Source organism: Belonocnema kinseyi, chromosome 5 (assembly GCF_010883055.1).
Source record: "Belonocnema kinseyi isolate 2016_QV_RU_SX_M_011 chromosome 5, B_treatae_v1, whole genome shotgun sequence".
Lineage (NCBI taxonomy): Eukaryota > Metazoa > Arthropoda > Insecta > Hymenoptera > Cynipidae > Belonocnema > Belonocnema kinseyi.
Genome location: NC_046661.1, coordinates 141048050 through 141069066, shown reverse-complemented (window position 1 = coordinate 141069066; position 21017 = coordinate 141048050). Strand labels below are relative to the sequence as shown.

General features: G+C 34.6%; 2 protein-coding genes across 3 annotated transcripts in view; both read left to right on the top strand.

Moving 5' to 3' along the window:
* The window catches only part of LOC117172432 (protein sel-1 homolog 1), a 47587-nt gene extending 46729 nt beyond the window's left edge, over positions 1-858 (top strand). For both annotated transcript variants that reach the window (XM_033360357.1, XM_033360356.1), the window contains exon 7: positions 163-858. In XM_033360357.1, the coding sequence (XP_033216248.1) occupies positions 163-600 (438 nt within the window). In that variant the 3' untranslated portion in view covers positions 601-858. The remainder of the gene's footprint in view (positions 1-162) is intronic.
* Positions 859-5257: 4399 nt separating this feature from the next.
* On the top strand, positions 5258-20182 carry LOC117172919 (cilia- and flagella-associated protein 157). Its single transcript, XM_033361211.1, has 6 exons — positions 5258-5499; positions 5645-5916; positions 16519-16672; positions 16743-17292; positions 18290-18427; positions 19782-20182. Exons 1-6 carry the CDS (start codon positions 5375-5377, stop codon positions 20007-20009), a joined length of 1467 nt encoding a protein of 488 aa, XP_033217102.1. The 5' UTR covers positions 5258-5374; the 3' UTR covers positions 20010-20182.
* Positions 20183-21017: the final 835 nt, after the last annotated feature.

Genomic DNA, 21017 nt, shown 5'->3' with positions numbered 1-21017 from the left:
GGATCAAATAGGCGCGGGAAAGTAGGAGCTGGTAAAGTAGGACCTGTCTGGCGTGGAAAGGGTAATACGAGATAATGCTGATGAATTGGCATTGGTTAAAAGAAAGAGGGAGGGGGAAAGATAATGCAGGATCGTTTTTTAGCGGAGGGTCTACTGTTGCAGGTAAAACTAGGGGACGCGCACTATTATGGGAGAGGTACTCGCGTCGACTACGAAGCAGCAGCGAGTCACTATCGCTCGGCTTCTGAGCAGCAGCACAATGCCCAGGCGATGTTTAACTTGGGCTACATGCATGAGCGAGGCCTGGGCCTCGCTCAGGATCGTCACCTGGCGAAGAGGTGCTACGACCTCGCGGCAGAAGCGAGTCCGGACGCCCGGATCCCCGTCACTCTCGCCCTGATGAAGCTCTTCCTGCTCTTCGGTCTGGATTACCTCCAGGAATTGAGCCTTGTCGATCACTTGTTCAAGTGGAGCCAGGTGTTTGGACAAAACTGGGACCTCTACCTTATTGGACTCCTCACCGGAATGCTCAGCCTCGTGATTTACTTCCGCAGACCTCAGCCACCTGCTCAAAGGCCAGCAGTTCCAGCGGCTGATTAAATTATTATCTGATATTCTCACCATTATCTGATATTCTGGTTATTATCTGATTATTCCCGGGAGAAAGAGAGAAAGTGGATGAGAACAGATTTCGAGCTAGGATCTTGGATTTATCAATGCAGTGGAGAAGGTTTGATTATTTTTGAGTGATTGATAAGTGTGGTTAATTTGATATAGTTAGCGATGAGAGGCTGCAAAGTGTTATTGTAATATATTCGTTATAATAATAAATTTTGAATGTTTGTTAAGAATGTTTCAGCAGGTTTTCTTTTCTTTTCAGTGTTTCAGCCATTTTTCTCACATCCTTTGACGTATTATAACAATAATATTAGTGTTTTTATTATTAACTCGTGGTTATCACACTTGTGCAAATATGCACCAGTAATATTTTCAAATGTGTCTCTTGTCACTCGGTAGGTATAAGGGTATCTCCCTCCATCAGGTACTGATTCATGTCATGTAGGGTCCAGCTTCATTCGTCTCGTACTGTTCCTGAAGTTCACTTCAAAAGTGGTGCTTGGTGCAAATTCGCACAAGTGTGCTTTCCTAAGTTGTAAAGTGGGTGCTTCGTAAAAAATTGAATTTCACCTGATAGTCGTTTTTTCGACTACATTTTATCTCGGGGTAAGTAATTTTACATAGTATTTTTAATATAAATATACCAAAAATCATACCTATGTATTAATTACGTTAATTTTCTAAATTCTTGATATTTTAAATTGAACTTCGCTTTAAGTTTGAGGCTCTTAAGTTTGAATCATTGTACAAAATTTTATATAATGGTAGTACATAAAATTAGTAAAAATTAGTTTTCATATATATATATATATATTTTTTGAGAATGGTTGACGCACCAACTTCTGGTTATAACTTGCGCAGCTGATGTGTGGAAACGCAGCAGATGTGTGGAAACGGATCCCAGTCGGCAGAAAATTTGGTGACGTCTTTACGACATCGTTACGACATATTTACGACAACTTTACGACATCCTATGTCCATGTCGATTCGGTGTCTTTGCGACGTCGTAAAGACATCCTCAGAACATACACTTATTTACGATATCGTAAAGACACCTTTACGACATGGACATAGGATGTCGTAAAGTTGTCGTGAAGATGTAACGATATCGTAAAGGCGTCGCACAACTTTGTGCCCACTGGGTCATACTGTATCTTGATGTAGTATGCGTTGGATGCACTATTTTTGTAGAAGAAATTGTAGAATAACTTACTTTTAGCTCTGCATTAATATTTTATAAGAATATTTTGCAATTATTGTTTAAACGATAAACAATATTATTATTCGTTAATTATTAGATTTTTAAATGTGTTTTCCCTTCTAGGTTAAGTATTTAATAATTTTGACATGCTTTAAAAATACCTATTTTCAGACAGCCATAAAAAATATTTATATTTTATTTAATGTTTAGTTAGTAATTTTTCTTGAAAACATGTACTTTTACCTTCAATTTAAAAAAAGAAGTACAACTTCGATAATTACAAAAAAAATGACATTTCAAAAAAGTTCTACAAATTTTTTTCTTTTTTACTATTTAAAAATGATTTATTTAATATATTTTTAACGTCATTGCATTTCTCAATAATTTTTACCCTAAAAATATATATTGTGAATTGCATATAGTTTATTTATTCACGAATTATTAAAATTTCAAATGCAAAATCCCACATTGTGGTAAACACGTATGCGCAAATGGACTCCCAGTGGGCAAAAAGTTTGATGACGTCTTTACGACATCGTTACGACATATTTACGACAACTTTAGGACATCCTATGTCTATGTCGTTAAGGCGTCTTTACGGTATCACAAATAAGTCATATGATCTGACGATGTTTTTACGATATCGCAAAGACACCGAAACGACATTGAAATAGGATGTCGTAAAGTTGTCGTAACGATGTCGTAAAGACGTCGTCAAATTTTGTGCCCACTGAGCTGCGGTATAAAATAAGTTACCAATTTTTTAATGTTTTTAACCTCCTCTCCTCGTCCTCCTTGGTTGACAAAGGTAGTTTTTTCTTTAAACTTTTAAAATTGTGGAATTTTCAATAAAATGGTTAAATTATGAACGAAATAGTTGAATTTTTTAAATGAAAACGATAAGATTTCGACCAAAAATGGAATAGTTACATTTTCAGTTTAAAAACATAGAATTTTCAAAAATAAAATAATTCTCAACCAGTTGCATTGAACTTAAAACCGAATTTCTAACAAAATAGTTGAGTTATCAACAAATATATTGATTTAAACAAAAAAGATGTTTTTTTTACTCAAAAAGACGATTTTAACAAAATACTTGAATTGTCCAAAAAACAGTTCTTTTTTGCATAAAAAATTATGAACTTTCAACAAAAAAGTTAACCTTTCATCAAAATAATTGAATTTTGAACTAGAAAACATAAGTTTTAAACCAAAAATAGAATAGTTACATTTTAAGAATAAAAATAGAATGTTAAAAAAAAGAAAGAATTTTCAACCGGTTGAATACAGATAAAAAGATTGTTTTTTAATGAAATAGTTGATTCCTCAACCAAAATAATGAATTTTCAAAAAAGAAGATTAATTTTCTACTCAAAAAGACAAATTTCCGCAAAAATGATTCATTTTCAAAAGAAAAAGTTAATCTTTTACCAAAATAGTTGAATTCTCAACAAAATAAATAAACTTTGAACTATAAGATATAAGTTTTCAACAAAAAATGGAATAATAATATTTTCAGTCTAAAAACATAGAATTTCCAACCGGTGTAATTAAAGTTCAAGCCGAATTTTTAACAAAATAGTTGAATTATCAACAAATCGATTGATTTCAAAAAACAAGAATAATTTTCTGCCCAAAAAATCGAATTTTGAACAAAATACATTAATTTTATAGAAAGCAGTTGAATTTTCTATAAAAGATTATGAATTTTCCACAACTTAATGTTTCAATAACATGATGTATTTTTGACAAAATATTTTAAATTTTACAAAAATATTTAAATTCTTAAACTAAATAATTTAATTTTTAACAGAATAATATAATTTTTCAACCAAAAATGGAAGTTAAATTTTCAGTTAAAAAAAATTAATTGTTAACAATACAATTGATTATTCAATCATAATGACAATTTTTTTGAACACGAAGACTGATTTTTGACTCGAAAAGACGAATTTTCAACAAAATAAATGAATTTTCCACAAAACAGTTGAATTTTTCATAAAAATGATTAATTTTCCATAGAAAAGGCAATCTTTTACTAAAACAGATGAATTCCAGTGGGCACGAAATTTGGCGACGTCTTTGCGACATCGTTACGACATATATATACGACAATTTTACGACATCCTATGTCCATGTCGGTAGAAAATTAAATTTGTTTTAATTCACCTTTTTGGTTGAAAATTCAACTATTTTGGTAAAAACTTTAATTGTATGATTAAACATTAAACTAACATGTATTTATTTGAAAAATTAACTACTTGGTATAAAATAGACGTTTTTTTTAAATTGAACTATTTTATTAAATATTTCGTCGTTTTGGGTAGAAAATTGATTTTCTTTTTTGAAAATTCATCTCTTTGTCTGCGAATTCAACTATTTTGTCAAAGATGTGACTTTTTTAGTTCAATTTAACTGTGGTTAAAAATAAAATTCTTTATTTAAAAAATGAACTACTGGATTCAAAATTCAACTATTTTCGTAAAAAATTCAACTGTGATGTGTTGGGTAAAAAATTCAACTGTTTTGTGTACAATTCCTCTAATTTGCTGATAAACCCGGGGGTTTTTAGTAAAACATTGAGCTTTTTGAACAATCTTACTGGTTTTGGATTGAATTATTTTGTTAAAAATTTGCCTATTTATGTTAAATTTAACTGGTAGAAAATTTGTTTTTTATTTTTAAAATTAATTTTTAAACTGGAAATGTGACTGTTCCGTTTCCAGCGGGCACAAAATTTGTCGACGTCTTTACGACATCGTTACGACATCTTTACGACAACTTTACGACATCCTATGTCCATATCGTTAAGGTGTCTTTACGATATCGTAAATAAGTCGTGTGATCTTACGATGTCTTTACAATATCGCAAAGACGCCTTAACGACATGGACATAGGATGTCGTAAAGTTGTCGTAAAGATGTCGTAACGATGCTGTGAAGACGTCGCCAAATTTTGTGCCTACTGGGTTTTTAGTTGAAAATTTTATATGTTATTGAAAATTCAACTATTTGATTAAAAATGCAACTATTTTGTCAGACAATTCAACTATTTAATTAAAAATTAAACTACTTATTTTAAAAATGCACTACTTGTTAAAAAATTAACTTTTTTGTTGGAAATTCATAGTATCATGAATATTGGTTGAGGATTCAACCATTGTGTTAAAAATTCGTATTTTTTATTTGAATTCAACCTGCTAAAAATTGTTTTATTTTTTGGACTTAATTTTTTTTAACTCTAAATGTAAATGAAAATTCAACTCTTTTTTAAAAAGTTTTTTTGTTTTGTAAAATTGTACTCGCTCTAGAACGACTAATTAGAAACGAGAAAAAACGCAAAATAAACATGAAATCCGTGCAAAGTGTTACCATGACAATCGATTATCGGATTTAACAAATGCATTTTTCACTTTCCAGTAATCCTAACCAATCCCAACTTCTACATACTGTATCCTAACCATATAAAATTCTCTGATCGAAATTAATGGATATAGTAATATTTTGAAATCCGGTAAAAAAAAATTGGAACAAATCTAAATTCAAGTTTGAAAACATGCCAAAAAAAAAGAAAAAGGGAGTTGAAAAGGAGAAGAAAACGAAGAAGAAATTTTTTGTCAACGAGAGAGAAACTTTGTCCTTCGAACAACAAATTCTAGATAACAATAGGCAATTGGCAAGGTAGAAAGAAGATGTTTCTAATTTTTTATTTATTTTTGCCTCCAACTGTCAATTTGATTGCTTGCAAGTTTTACTGATTTTAAATATTTAAAAATTATTTTCATTGTTAAACGTTATTTCGAATTAAAATAAATTTTAAAAATAGATTGAGATCTCGAAATGCGGACCTTGAAACTGAAATGGAAAATTTGAAGCAAAAATATTATCAATTAGAAGAAGACCGAGCAGATGTTGTGGCTCATTTAAAAAGAGTTTTGAATGAAAAAACTTCAGAAGCTAAAGAATTACATGAGCAATTATTGGCTTTAGACGAAATTCGGAAAGAGGAACAATTAGCTTTCAAGAAAAAGGAGGAATCTATGGAACAAGAGTTTCGCGTTATGGAGAGTAATCTCAGTGCTCAGGTTAAACTCGCAGGTACTTTTTTAGAACCAAAAATAAAAAATATATATATTTTATCTAATTTTTATGGCAAAAAGAATTTCGCGATTCTAGAAAAATCATTATACAAGAAAATCGGTATAAAAATAAATACACTCCAGGCCCCATAAAAGTCAGTCCGGTTTTGTAATTCCTAGAACAGATTCAAAAAATTTTAGGCTTGATTTCAAGGGATATATCACAGGATTTTCAAAATTTTAAGGAATTTTAAAGGATTGCTCTATTGACGTATATAAAATATTTGAACTCTTTTATTATTATTATTATTATTATTATTATTATTATTAATGATAATAATAAAAAAAAGTTCAAAGATTTCTAAATTCCTTATCAGATTTCGTATTTGAAATCTTTGAATCCTCTTTTGTCAATAATAATAATATAAATAGCAATAATAATAATAACAGCAACAAAATAATTTAAAAATTTCAAATACATTAACGGATTTCAATAAATTTTAAGGGATTCCAGGGAATTTTAAAAGGAATTTAAAGGGTTTTAACAGATTTCGAAGGACTTCCACGGGATTTTAGGCTCTTTCAAAGAATTTTATGGGATTTCAAAAGATTTCACGAAGTTCTAAATATCTCCACTAATTTCAAGAGATTTCAATATTTTCAAAATATTCAAAAATATTTTCACGGATTTAAGGGAATTTTTTACGATTTCTAAATATTTCAAAGAATTTCAGAGTATTTTAATAATTTTCAAAAATTTCCCGGGATTTCAAGTGATTTCGAAAAGGACCTTCGAAGCATTTTTATGGGATTTGAAAAGGTTTCTACGGATTTCCAAAAGTTTTCCATTAATTATAAGGGATTTGAAAGGCGTATAGATGATTTCAATGATTTTCAAATATGTTTCGGGATTTCAAGTGTTTAAGAGATTTTGAAGGACTTTCAAGGATTTCAAGGCATTTTTATGGGATTACAAAAGATTTTTTTTACGGTGTTACAAACGGTTTTACGAATTTTAAGGAATTGTAATGATTTGCAAGATATCAACAAAAATTTCCACGGATTTCAAAGAATTTTGTAAGATTTCTAAACATTTTGAGGGATTTCAGAGGATTTCAATGATCATAAAACATTTTCCGTAATTTTCCCAGATTTCAAGGAATTTCAAGAGATATGAAAGGACTTTTAAGGGTTTTAAGATTTTGCAAAGGATTTTATGAGATTTCAAATGATTTCTACGCAGCTCTAAATATTTCATTAATTTAAAGAAATTTCCATATTTTCAAAAAACATAAAAAAATACTTCCACAGAATTTACGGAATTTCTAACGATTTCGAAACATTTCAAGGGATTTCAGAGGATTTCAATTATCTTAAAACATTTCCCAGAATTTTCTGGGATGTCCAGAGATTTGAAAGGAATTTTAAGGATTATGAAACTTAAAATTTTTTATGGAATTTCAAAAGATTTCTATGGAATTTCATAAATGTTCACTAATTTTCAGGGAATTCAATATGTCCAAGTTATTTAAAAATATTTCCACGGATTTCAAGAAATTTCATCAGATTTCTGAGTATTTTAAGGAATTTTAGAGGATTTCAAAGATTTTAAAACATTTTCCGGAATTTGAAGAGATTTGGAAGGAATTTTAAGGATTATGCGCAACATTTTTTTGCGGAGTTCCAAACATTTTCACGAATTTTAAGAGATTTCAAACATTTCTCGGAATTTCAAGAGATTTGTAAGGACTTTCAAGGATTTTCAAAGGATTTAATGGAATTTCAGAAGATTTCTTTGAAATTCCAGAAATGTTCACTAATTTTAAGGGATTTCAATACTATCAGAATACAAAAAAAATATTTCCACGGATTTCAAAGCATATAGTTAGATTTCGAAACATTTCAATTTTAAGGAAAGTCAATGGTTTTGAAGATAATAAAAATATTTTCACGGTATTGAAGGAATTGAGTAAGATTTCTAAAAATTTCAAGAGATTTTAGACGTTTTTAATGGTTTTAAAGATTTCTCTGTGTTTTTAAGGGATTTTAGATAATTTCAAACATTTGCAAACATTTCCGGTGATTTTAACAAATTCCAAAGTATTTCGCAAATTTCTACAGGTTTTAATGAATTTTGTAAGATTTTCAAAGAATTAAAAATAAATTAAATTTCAGAGGATTTCTCACGATTCCAAAAATTTCTAGAAATTTCAAGGTATTTAAAGGAATTTCACAATATTTAAAGAATTTTATTGCAATACATGTCAAAGGATTTCATAGATTTTTAGGCATTTTCACGGTTGCTTTTCTTAGAACTTCAATAAATAAATTAAACTCAATATTTATTTGCGGGATTTGAAATGATTTGAATAAAATGTTTACAAAAATTACGAAACATTTAAGAGGATTTCAAAGATTTCCGGGAATTTTTAAGGATTCCAAGGACTTTCAAGAGATTTTTTAGGACTCCCAAGGACATCCAAGGATTTTAAGGGATTTAAAAAGTTTTAGAAGATTATAAGCTATTTTAACAGATTCTAAAGAATTAAAAAAATTTCAAGGGATTTCAAAAAATTTTGCAGGATTTCCAAAGATCTTGAGCTCGATTTTATAGAATTTCTAGAAAATCTGAGCCTTAAGAATTTTAAAGATTTCTGTAGGGATTTTAACAGGTTTCTGTTAGAAAACTTTAATGAATAAGTTTAATTTAAATCATATTCAAGAGATCACAAATTACTTCTGCTAACCTTAATGGATATTTACAATTACCAAAGATTTCAATGTATTTTAAAGGCTTTCAAATAATTTCTTGAGAATTTCAGGGAAGAAATTAAATTTTATATAAAGGAATTTCTATGCATTTTAAAATTTCAAGAAATGAAAAAAATATTTAGAAAAAAAACTTATAGGAAAGAAGACAAAAATTTTAATTTGAAAGGAATGCGCACAATGATAGAGGTAACAGAGAGACAGAGAGAAAGAAAAATTGGAAGAAAATGTCCGAACTTCGAAAGAGATGAAATGTGAAGAATTCAGGGAAAAAATTCAGGGAAAAATAGGATGAAGAGTTAAAAAGTAGATTGGAAAAGAGAAAGCTCAAACGAGGAGTTTGGCGATGGGGGGAGTGGGAATGATAATAGGAAAGGTTGAGAGAAATAGAGAGAAGCCCTGGCGGACCAAAGGAACTGAATGGAGCATCTACAAAGTACCCGTAAAGACCCTATTGCGTCCCCATTCGGTTCCTTTTTAAAAAAATTCGAGAAAACAGCTAAATCAACTTTTAAACTGTTGAAATTCGGATTCTACGTTAAATTTTCTAATAGAAACTCACGGAGTAATCGCAATGTTTTTTCTTGCAGCGTTAAAAAATTTTTTAAATGTCATTAACTTCTGCTTAAGGTGACTTCAAGCGCATCCATAATAGCTCAAGTAGTATGTTGCGCGCGAAGTGTAAAAATAAAATTCTCTCTCACTTGCATCGCAGCGTTGTTGTCCGAGGTTTCCACTGCGTGGCGCTAGCATCCAGACAAAATTCTTAAAGTTACCGACGGAACGCTTATTAACCTACTAAAAGAACATGCACTTGAAGGCGCCTTCGGCCCATGTAAATGGCGGATATTTTATTTTTGAAAGTTTTTAACGCTACAAGAAAAAGTATTGCGATTACTCCGTGAGTTTCCAATGCAAATTTTAACGTAAAATCCGAATTTCAACAATTTAAAAGTTAATTTTGCTGTTTTTTTTTTAAAGTTTTTTAAAAAGGAACCGAATGGGGACCCAATGGGGTCTTTACGGGTACTTTGTAGAGGCACCATTCGGTCCGCCAGGGAGGAGGGGGACTTGAAGAGAAAGGAATGACAGGCAGGAAAATAAGAAGTTGTGGGAAACAAAAGAGACGAGAAATGAAAGAAGGGAAAATTGGAGGATATGCTGCTAGAATGTAGAAGCATTGGAAAGAAAGGATAGGGAATTCATGAGAAAACTGGAATAATTGGCGATGAGAGTAATGATGTAGGCATTGATAGAGCGAGAGCAATGGAAGGAATGGTGATGGAAATAAGAAGAAAGAGACAGATGGAAAGTAGTGGGCTGTATGTAAACGGAGGCGGAATAGGGAGGAGAATGAGAAAGAAAATCTAAAGACAAGAAGCTTAGTGAGGAGGGAAATGGATTGTTTAAGAGCTTGGAGAAGATTACAGAGTTTATCTTGAACGAATATATAGAGGGGGATGGCGCAGATGAATATACACGCTCAGGAGAAATTATAGAAAGGGGATTATATAGATTCGAATCACTTTCCCATAATAGTAACATTCGACGGAGAAAAGAGTTATAACAATAGAAAGTAAAGTTAAAAAGAACATAAAGAGTGGCTTGATCATTAAAAGGAAACAAAAACTTCAGGAAAAAGGTAAAGAATATCAAAATGAGAGGGGATCGTAAACGAAGAGATAGAAATAATTATAGGAAAAATGAAAAGGTCGGAAAATATCTTGGGTAACTATAAAGAAATGGACATGGATCATGTATAATAGAGTATGGGGAGGAGATATGTGGCCAAAGTTCTTGAAAGAAGGGATCGACAGGGCTAGGAAGGAGAGGAGTGAAGGGTGAGCGGCGAAGGTACCCAGTGGGCACAAAACTTTACGACGTCTTTACGACATTTTTACGATATCTTTACGACAACTTTACGACATCCTATGTCCATGTCGTTAAGATATCTTTACGACATCGTAAATACGTCGTATGATCTGGCGATGTCTTTACGATATCGCAAAGCCATCGTAACGACATGGACATACGATGTCGTAAAGTATTCGTAGAGATGTCGTAACGATGTCCTAAAGACGTCGCCAAATTTTGTGCCTACTGGGTAGGGTGTCGGAAAATAAAAATAGATGAGAAAATGTGGGTATGAGACGAGAAGAAGGAGGTGTCAAAGGAAATGCAGGGGAATTTGTGTCGTGGAAAGTAGGGGGGTTTGAGTAAAGCAAGGTGAAGGAGTGTTCAAGGTGCTGTACTGGAACGTGGCAGGGGCAAAGAAGAAAGATGAGGATAGCTGGAGGTATATTCAAACATTTAATGTGATTGGACTGGTAGAGACGTGGGCAGATAGGGAGGAATGGGATAGAGTAGAGCTAAAGTTGCCAAGGGGGTTTGGTGGAGGCTACAGGAGGCGGTCAGAGTAAAGAGGAAAGGAAAGGCTAGTAGAGGAATTATAACAGGGGTTAGGAATGAATTAGAGGAAGAATTTCAGGGAGAGGAAGAGGAGTAGGACGTGTAAATGAGGGAAGTAAAGATAGGAGGGATAACGTATAAGTTTGTGACTGCATACAATAATGATGGGATGGAAAGGGTTAAAGAAAGGGTGGAAGACTTACTAGGAGAAAGAGATAAGGGTATGGTGGTATTTGGGGGGGGGGGGTATGCGGAAATTGAGGTTAAGGGGGCCTGTACCGGGAAGGGGAGGGCTTCGAAAGAAAATCGAAGGATAAGATAATAAATAAAGACAGGTAGATCCTAATATATTAGATAAAGGACGGAGGCTGGGATGTGGCCATGAAGTTTGTGGATAAATGGAGAGGGTGGCGAAAGGCAGGGTGGGGAAGAAGGTTCATTAGGGGAGAGGTTGCCATGGACGAGAGAGGCGATAGAGAAGTATCAGGAGCAGTTGGACAGTGTTAGCTTCGAAGGAGAGTCTGTGGACGAGATATCCCAGTGGACACAAAATTTGGCGACGTCTTTACGACATCGTTACGACATCTTTACGGAAACTTTACGATATCCTATGTCTATGTCGTTTCGGTGTCTCTGCGATATTGTAAAGACATCTTCAGTTCATACGACTTATTTACGATATTGTAAAGACACCTTAACGATATGGACATAGGATGTCGTAAAGTTGTCGTAAATATGTCGTAACGATGTCGTCAAGACGTCCTAAACTTTGTCCCTACTGGGATGGGACGATCTAAAAGCTAAAGTGAAAGGGTGTGTGCAAAAGAAGGTATTTAGGAAGAGAAGAAAGGAATGGTGAAGCCGTGGTGCGATAGAGAATGTAAAATGATGAAGAAAAAGGTGAAAGAGAAGTACAGGAAATGGAAGGAAGGAACAGAAGAAAGGGAGGAGTACCTAGAAATGTGGCAGGAGTTTAGAGTGGCGTGTAAGAAGAAAGAGCGGGAAAAGAAAAAAGAGCTGAAAGAGGAGTTGAGAAGTGTGAAGACAGAAGCGGACATGTGGGAGATAATTATTAGGTTTAGAAAACGTAGGGTGGTGATAAGGGAGAAGATAGGGAGAAGAGAGATGAGGGGATTGGAAGAACAAGGAAGATTGATGGCTGTTTGGCACACAAGAGGTAAGAGTGAGGCTGAAGGGGGTGGTGAAAAAAGTATAGAGGGGGGAGGGATTCCCAAGAGAGTGGAGGGAAGGGTTGATCGTACCACTGTATAAGAAAGGGGATAGGGAGAGGCAGGAAAATTATACAGGAATTACGCTAACGAATACGGCGTACAAAAAATATGCGATGGTGTTAGCAGATAGGCTGCGGAAGGATATTAAGGGGAAAGGAATATTGCCGAAGACGCAAGCGTGATTTAGGGAGGAAGGAGTACTATTGACAATATTTACGTCTTGAAGCACGTGGTGGATAGAGAACTAATAAAGAAGGGTGCCAAAGTGTGCGCGTTTTTTTTCGATCTAAAAGACAAGTTCTCTTCCGTGGATAGGGCGAGGTTGTGGGAGGCAATGAAAGGGGGAGGAGTGGAGAGAGGCCTGATCGAGAGAGTAAGGGAGGTATATGAGGAGACGACAGATAGGGTGAGAAGAGGGGAGCGAATCTGTGAGGGGTCGACTGGTATTGAAAACTGCGCAAAGGAGAGTATGTTAAATATGATAGAATACTGAAGCTAATTATTATATGATAAATAAAAGGGCGTCTCAAGAGATGCCTTATCTCATTCGCGGTTTTCAAAGCGAGATAGAAAGTCTTGAAATAAATACCAGGCACTGCATTCTTCCGTTAACTAATCGATAAGTAGAAGGAATAAAGCGAAAAAATTGAATAAGACTTTTAGGATAGGAAAAGAAAATATAACTCAAAGTGGACGGCACAGTGGTGATGGCAAAGGATGAAAAAGGGATGGCGGGCTTAATTAGATGTTTGAAAAAATATTTAGATTCGAAAAATTTGAATCTCAATCCAGAAGAGACAAAGATAACGAGGGGCAGTCGGAGAAGGAGGCTCTCGGGGTGTTGGCAACCGTGATCAGGGGATTAAGGGAAGATGTAAGGGGGGATATGGAGCAAATAGAAAGTATAAGAGGTGAATTGAGGATCAGAGATAAGAAATGGGAAAAAGAGGTAAAACAACTGAGGGAGATAGCAGATTGAAGAAGAGACTAGAGTGTGGAAAGGTACGGCGCAAAAAAGGCTGAAGAAGGTGGAGGGCAGTTCGGAAATAGAAGTAGTTGACAGACAGGAGAGGATAAGGGCAATGGAGTTAATAATGGAGAGAAATAAGAAAGCCGACAGAAGAAATAATATGTCACGATTTCATGAGGAAGGAAAGAGAGGTGCAGAGAATGCTGAACGACAGGGCTAGGAGGGACAGGACTGAAGGGAGATCGGCAACTGTAGGATTTTTGAATATAAGAGTCAATCAGGAAATGTGGGTATGGGACGAGAAGAAACAGATGTTAAAGGAAGTACAGGGGAATTTGTTTCGTATGAAGTAGGCTGGTGGGGGAATAGCGGGATGGAGGAGTGGTGAAGGTTCTGTACTAGATCGTTGCAGGGGTAAAGAAAAAAGATGAGTATTTCTGGAGGTATATCCAGGAATGTGATGTGGACGTACTGGTATATACGTGGGCAGAGAGAAAAAATGGAATAGAGTAGAGCGAACGTTGCCATGGGATTATATTTTGAGGATACATAGGGCAGTCAGAGTGAAGAAGAAAGGAAGGGCTAGCGGGGGAAGTACAACGGGGGTAAGGGATGGGTTAGAGGAAGAATTTCATGAAGAGGAAGAGGAGGAAGGCGTAAAAATAAAGGCAGAAGAGATAGGAGGGATAACGTGTAAGTTTGTAAGTGTTTACAATAAGGATGAAATGGAAAGGATTAAAGAAGGGGTGAAATACTTGCTAGACGACAGAGAGTCTATAGTGGTACTGGGAGAGGGGGCTTTAATTCTATAATTGGAAGGCGAAGGGGCCTTTACAAGGTGAGGGGTTTCTAGGAGACTGGATGGAGGATAGACGCTGGGCGGTGGCGAATGGCATGGTAACAGGGTGTCTTTGGAAGAGAGGGTTAGCTGGACGAGCGAGGCGATAGAGAAGTACCAGGGGCAGTTAGGGAAGGTGGAGGAGTGGAGGAAGATTTTTAAAGAATTCTTTCAGGGCTCAGATTCACGAAAGAGAGATGATGGGAGAAGAAGAACGAGGGAGACAGAGATAGAGGTGTTGAATAACGAAGAGCTAGAGACACAGACAGGGAAGTGAGAAAGGTCAAAGGATTCCCAGGAGGCTGAAGAGGGGGTTTAATAGTGCAGAGTGTACACATTTTTTCTGGATCTTAAAGGCGCGTTTCCTTCCGTGGATAGGGTAAGGTTGTGGGTGGCGATGGAGGAGATGTTAGTGGAGAGAGGTCTGATCGAGCAGGTAAGGGAGTATATTAGGAGACGAAAAATTGGATAAGAGGAGGGATGAAATTTCGGAGGGTTTCTGGATAGATAGGGGGTTAAGGCAAGAGTGTCCACTTAGCCCAATGCCTTTTGCGATTTTAATAGCGGATATGAAAATTAAGCTATCAGCTGGAGTGGTAGGAAGAGTTAAGGTAGAAGGGGTTGGGATAAGGGAGTGGAGTGGAAGTGGAAGGAAAAGACGGTGCAGCAGGTGAACGAGTTTGTTTACCTGGGCTTCCAGTTTCAGAGGAATGGGGAAGTAGATGGTAATATAAAAGAAAAAGTGTAAAGGGCAAATGTTGTGATGAAGCAAGTGTGGGCAAGGAATACGCCGAATTACATTGTCAGGAGGGAGACGGGGAGACAAGTTTAGGGATTATAACGGGAAGTGAGCGTATAATTATGAGGAGAAATTTTTGGAAGAAGGGGGAAGTGAGCTGTTTAAAGACTGTTGGTGAGAGAAGGAGACCACGAGAGAGGGTGGATATAGATGGAAGTTGAAAGAGAAAGGTATTTTAGAACGAATGAACTGCAGATGGATAAAGTGAGAAGGATGCTGAGAATAGAAGGAAGCTATATGAGATATTTCAAAAGAACGGCATGGAGAGAGAGAGAGATGGCATTAGGGGATTAGAGAATAAGAATCTCAAGGTTTAACAGAAACTATGGGGGGTTTATGCCAAGGGGGAGAGCGCAATATTTGTGTGAGAAAAGAGAAAAAGAAAGTCAGGAACTTATGCGAGAATGAGATGCGATTGCATGAATGATTTTAATAGGTTTTTGCATTCTAGAGAGAAAAAGATGTGTGTGTCATGAGGAAAGAGAGATGTAAAAATGGAACAATGTTTGGAGGAGTATGAGGAGGTGAAAAGGAGTGTCAAAGTATGGCGGAATTGTTGCATGAAGGGGGGGGGGCAAAAAGGAAGTAGCATAGATGAAGGGTCTGTTGGGTAGAATGGTGAAGAAAAGAAGGAAAGGAGGAAGCGGAATGGAGGACGAAAGATTGTAAATAGGAGACGAAGTAGGTATAAGCGAATTATAAATATTGTAAAAACCAGATAAGTATCAGGTGTTATCCGCGGAGGCAGAGGTTGGCAATGCGATACAAGGCGAGAAAGTAAGAACATGCGTGTCAGGCTAGGCGAAGGGAGGGAGACAAGGATTTAAGAGCGAGCGGTCTTAGAAATAATGTGCAGATGAATATTAGTTTTAAAAAGTTATTGTTAAGAAATTTCAAACAAGATTGGAGAAGGAGAATGTGGTTATCCGATATATGTCCACATGGCCGATATTATGGCATGGGACATGTGTGATTATGAAAGTGAAGGAAAGAGATTGACTGGTTACGAGAAAAGTACATGAGATAGACTGGGAAAGTGGGAATGGATATTTGAGGAGAAGCTAAAGGAGGGAAAGGAGGAAGAGGGTTTAGGGAAAAATTGTTTGAAGGAAATAAGGATAAGGAGGTAAAAAGAGAAAAGGGATATCTTTAGGAAAGAGGGTCAAGAATAACAAGACTTTTATTGTGAAACTGAATAAGGAAAGGGATGTATTCAAAAAAGAAAGTAGAGGAAAAATGTAAAATATTCCAATAGGAAAGATGTAGCAGAGTAATTTACCCAGTGGGCACAAAGCTTGGCGAAGTCTTTGCGACATCGTTACGACATCTTTACGACAACTTTACGACATCCTATGTCCATATCGTGTCGGTCTCTTTGCGATAACTTAAATAAGTCGTATGATCTGCCGATGTCTTTACGATATCGCAAAGACACCGATACGACATGGACAGATTCCCACTGGGGAAGATATAAAGGGTGGTAAGAGAATGTGGTAAAGATTTTTAGGGGGAAGGATTGAGTGAAGAGTGGATTAGTTTTATTATAAAAAGTAAGATTCTCTGAGTCTCTGCTTAAAATAAAATCTATAAAAATTCTCTTCTAGAGGGAAAACTGAATTCTCTTGAAGAATGGCGACTTGCGAGATTAGATTTGATGAAAAAGTTTGAAGAGCAGGAGAAACAAATGGCGGAGCAAGAAAAAAGACACAAGGAAACTTTGTATAATGCTGAAAAAGAATTAATTCTCGGAAAAGCCAAGTAATTTAATTTCCTGTATTATCTAAATCAAACTTAAATATAAATTTCAATAATAATTTCCTATTTTCAGAATGCAAAAAGAAGTGGAGGAGCGTCTAATCGAATTAGCTCAAAGTTTTCGAGATGCGACGACAATTAGAATAGCAGATGCAACTCATCGAGCAATTCAGGAAAATATATCTTTGAATCGAGAATTGGATGCAATGTTTCGAACATGTCGAGAATTAGATTCAAAGTCAAAAGAATACAAAGAGCGAGATCGAATTTTAAGACTTCAAGGCTCACTTTATAAAACTGAGGCCAAAATGGCCCTCAGAAAAGTACTCAAGCAGAACCAAATTATAAATAAACTTTCAGAAGACCATGTGACCATGAATCAAGCTTATGGAAAACTTCAAAGGGCTGAGGAACTAGCTCGAAGGAACGAATCTTTAATGGAAAAGTGTAGACAAAATTCGGAGGAAATGCTGAGAAAAATTCGAATTTTGGAACAGCATATTCAGAAGACAAAGGAAAATGAGAAAGAAATTATGGAAGAGGTTTGCGGAAATCACAAGGAGATTGAAAATCTTGAGGAGATTTTAAAGAGAGCAAGAAATTGCATCGAAGAAGCCTTAGAAGTAATTTCATTACATTACTCTTCAGGAGTTTGGGTATACTTTAAAAACTAGCAATTAAACAAAAATAATTGAATAAAATCTTTAGAAAGGATATTAGTTTCTGCCTACCTTACCGACTGGTGGTATCTTAGAATGAATACGAACCATTATCGTCCGTCCGTGAGTGACCACTTGCTGGTTTACTGTCTCAGCTATACTACTTGCATAGCCTGAGGCAGCGACGTTCCACCGAGCGATTTGCGTTTGGCGGACGGCTCTACATTTTTTACGATAATTCGAGAACCAGTTAAAATTTTGACAAATTTTTGGGCTTATTTTAAAGAGGAGATTTTAAAATTGATTTTTCGTGACTTTAAACTGTTCACCATTATTTTCATAGATTTTTTCAAGAGTTGAAATTGAATCATGAAAATTGGAAAAAATCGGAAACTAGACCAGTCTTTCTAAACTCACTAATTCAGCATAAATTTCAAAAATAGTTTAAACAGGGTCCATTTGAATCGGAATTTGATAACCTTTCTAACGCTTTTTTTAGAAATGATTCTATCCTTTTTTTTCAAAGATATACTGCGAGAAGTGAGTGCATGTTTTTAATTTCTGTTTTTTGAGGTGTCCTCATACTTCTGGACGGTACTGTATAAGAAATAAATAAGTTTTATTTTTGTCTTAAAAAATCTTTATTGGTATTAGTCTTTATATTTAAATTGAATCTTTTTTTAAATCATTACCCAGGGAGCACAAAATTTGGCGAAGTCTTTACGACATCTTTACGACAACTTTACGACATCCTATGTCCATGTCGTTGCTGTGTCTTTGCGATATCGTAAAGACACCTTAACGACGTGGACAAAGGGTGTCGTAAAGTTGTCGTAAAGATGTAACGATTTCGTAAAGACGTCGCCAAATTTTGTGCCCACTGGGTATATCTCAATATTCTAGAAAGAAATTTAATTTGAAGTCTTTAAAATTGATAATGTTTTTACAACTTTTATTGTAGTTGCAAGCAGAAGTTCCAGACGAAGACGTTTGTACTTCCTGTTATTCTGAAGTGAAGGAAAAACTTTTACACTCACTTTTGGATATTTTGGGACATTATCGAGCCTCTAAAGTGTCAAGTAGTCAAAGTTCTCTACAGGTACTAAGCATATTAACGTTTTGAGATCCCCTGAATCCGAAAATCAAGTTTTTACGATGTCGTATGTCTGTTCGTCCCTCCGTAAATACGATAACTCTCGGAAAAATGAACAGATCAAATCAACCTTTTGCACATTTTTTTAGGTCCATAAAGTGAGGGAGCGTTCGGTACCCAGCCATTTTGGATAAAATTTCAATAAGTTAGAGTATTTTCATAATTTTCGGGACCACGTTTTATTAGATTTAAAAATTTTATGTGCGGCTCTTCGTAATACTTAAAAAGCCAAACAATGTGTCCCAATCACTTTTTTTGATTTATAAGTGGGCAGATTTTTGTTGTTCAAAATTATGTTAAATTGTTCTTTTTGGTTGGAACTTGAACTTTTTAGTTGAAAATTCAACTATTTTGACCGAAAATTCGTCTTCAGGACAAAGCCTTAATCTTCTAAGTTGAAATTCATATTTTTAGTTTAAAAAATATTTTGCTTTTTTGAAGGCAACCCCCGACACTGGACAGAAAGCGAGAGTTAGGTGTATTCTAAAAAGAAAATCAATTGAAAAGTATTCTTTTTCATTAAAAAGTCAACTGCTTTTTTGAAAATTCGTCTCCTTCGATTAAAAATTTAACTATATTGTTGTGAATTATTTTTTTTTTGTTGAAAATTATTTTTTTATCCGACCCTCCTTGAAAATGCGGCATTGCATGCACGTGAAGCAGGCATTATATGGCCGCTTCCAGCCCCCAGCATGGGTAGCCCATGCGACGTTCGCACATGCGCTCTCCGTCGCTCATTATTTAAAATTGTCAAGATCAAACATCCTGTCCCAGTGGGCACAAAGTTTGGCGACGTCTTTACGACATTGTTACGACATTTTCACGATAAGTTTACGACATCCTATGTCCATGTCGTTAAGATGTCTTTACGATATCGTAAATAAGCCGTATGACCTAACTATGTCTTTACGACATCGCAAAGACCCCAAAACAACATGGACATAGGATGTCGTAAAGTTGTCGTAAAAATGTCGTAACGATATCGTAAAGACGTCGCCAAATTTTGTGCCCACTGGGGTATCTGCTTCACGTGCTTGATTTCAAGGAGGGTAGGACCAATTTGTTAAAAATCTATTTATCAGGTTGAAGATTTTCGAATTGCGTTAAAATTATTTAGGTCGAAAACTCATGTATTTTTGTTGTTGATAATAATTTTGTTAATTTGAAATTTAATTATGCCATTTGTCATTGTAAATTTATCTGTTTTAATTGAAAATTCCTAAGTTTGATAGAAAATTGAATTATTTAACAATCATGTTGACATTTCGAAATATTTAATCAAATTCAATATAATTTTCAGTATCCTCGAATAGCATCGGTACCAAGTCGCTATAAGCCAGGAAGTTTAGGATTAATCCCTATATCAGAGAGCCAGAAAAATGTAAGAGATGATTCAAATGAAGATAAAAAAAAGACGATAGAAAAAGAAGAACCTGAAGAAAAAGTTCCAGATTGCCTCATTTCTGATACCAGATCATCTGTTTCTTCACCAGTTGAGACTGAATTGGATTTCAATCAATCCGTCTGAAAATTTAACATTATCGAAATATTTTTTAAATAATATAATACAGGGTCTACTCAAATCCTGGTCGAAAATTTCGTGACAATTCCAGATTTTTTCCAGATCGCATTTTTTAACACAATCTACTCAGAATATGTATACAGTTTCGCAAGTTTATTATAAATAATGTTTTTTTTTTTTCAATTAACGACAACTTTACGACATCCTTTTAATTTATAAATCTTTGACGAATAATATGACAAAATATTCTTAAATATATTAGCATCGTTGAGATTAATGAAATAATTAAATAATACTAAAAACAAAACTAATCATTACTTCAGTTTGTCTTTAAGTCCATGAATTTGAATAATAATTTAAACCAATTTTTATTTAATCTAAATAATTGTGGGTCCTATATTAAATTAAATTTAATCCGCTTAAAAATCATAACTTTTCAAGTCAAAATTTTATTTTCAAAAATATAGATATGTTTTCAACCAAAAATATGAATTTTCAAACAAGAAGATTAAACTTCACCAAAGAAGTAGATTTTTCAACAGAATTCATAAAAAAAAAAGATTTTTAAACCCAGGAGAAGAATTTTTAATTAAAACGATGAATCTTCGAGCAGAAAAAATTAATTTTAGTAAAAGAGTAACTTTCAATCAAGTAATTAAATCTTTATTCCAAAAAAGATGAATTCTGATAAAAAATGTATAGTTGATATTTCAAACAAAAAGGATTAAAATTTTCAATAAAAAAGAATTGAATTTATCCAAAAAGAACGAATTTTCAACAATATATATAAATTTTCAACCAGGCATTTGACATTTTCAACTAAAACCGTTCAATTTTGCACGGGACACATAACACAGCCCCACAATAAAAATTAATGTCTTGTGCTAAAAACGACTGAGACTGAGTCGTATAGTCGTCCTAAGTATGTCGTAACGATGTCATAAAGACGTCGCCAAATTTGGTGTTCACTGGGTCCGCCACTGATGGCAGGCTGTGAGCACGATAACTTTTGAA

What these genes read in the sequence shown, in the direction of transcription:
- LOC117172919 (XM_033361211.1), top strand. Translation starts at nt 5,375, where the DNA reads ATGCCAAAAAAAAAGAAAAAGGGAGTTGAAAAGGAGAAGAAAACGAAG. An exon ending in TGCTCAGGTTAAACTCGCAG is followed by an intron (nt 5,917 to 16,518) that starts GTACTTTTTTAG and finishes ATTCTCTTCTAG; the next exon opens with AGGGAAAACTGAATTCTCTT. An exon ending in GTAGTCAAAGTTCTCTACAG is followed by an intron (nt 18,428 to 19,781) that starts GTACTAAGCATA and finishes TATAATTTTCAG; the next exon opens with TATCCTCGAATAGCATCGGT.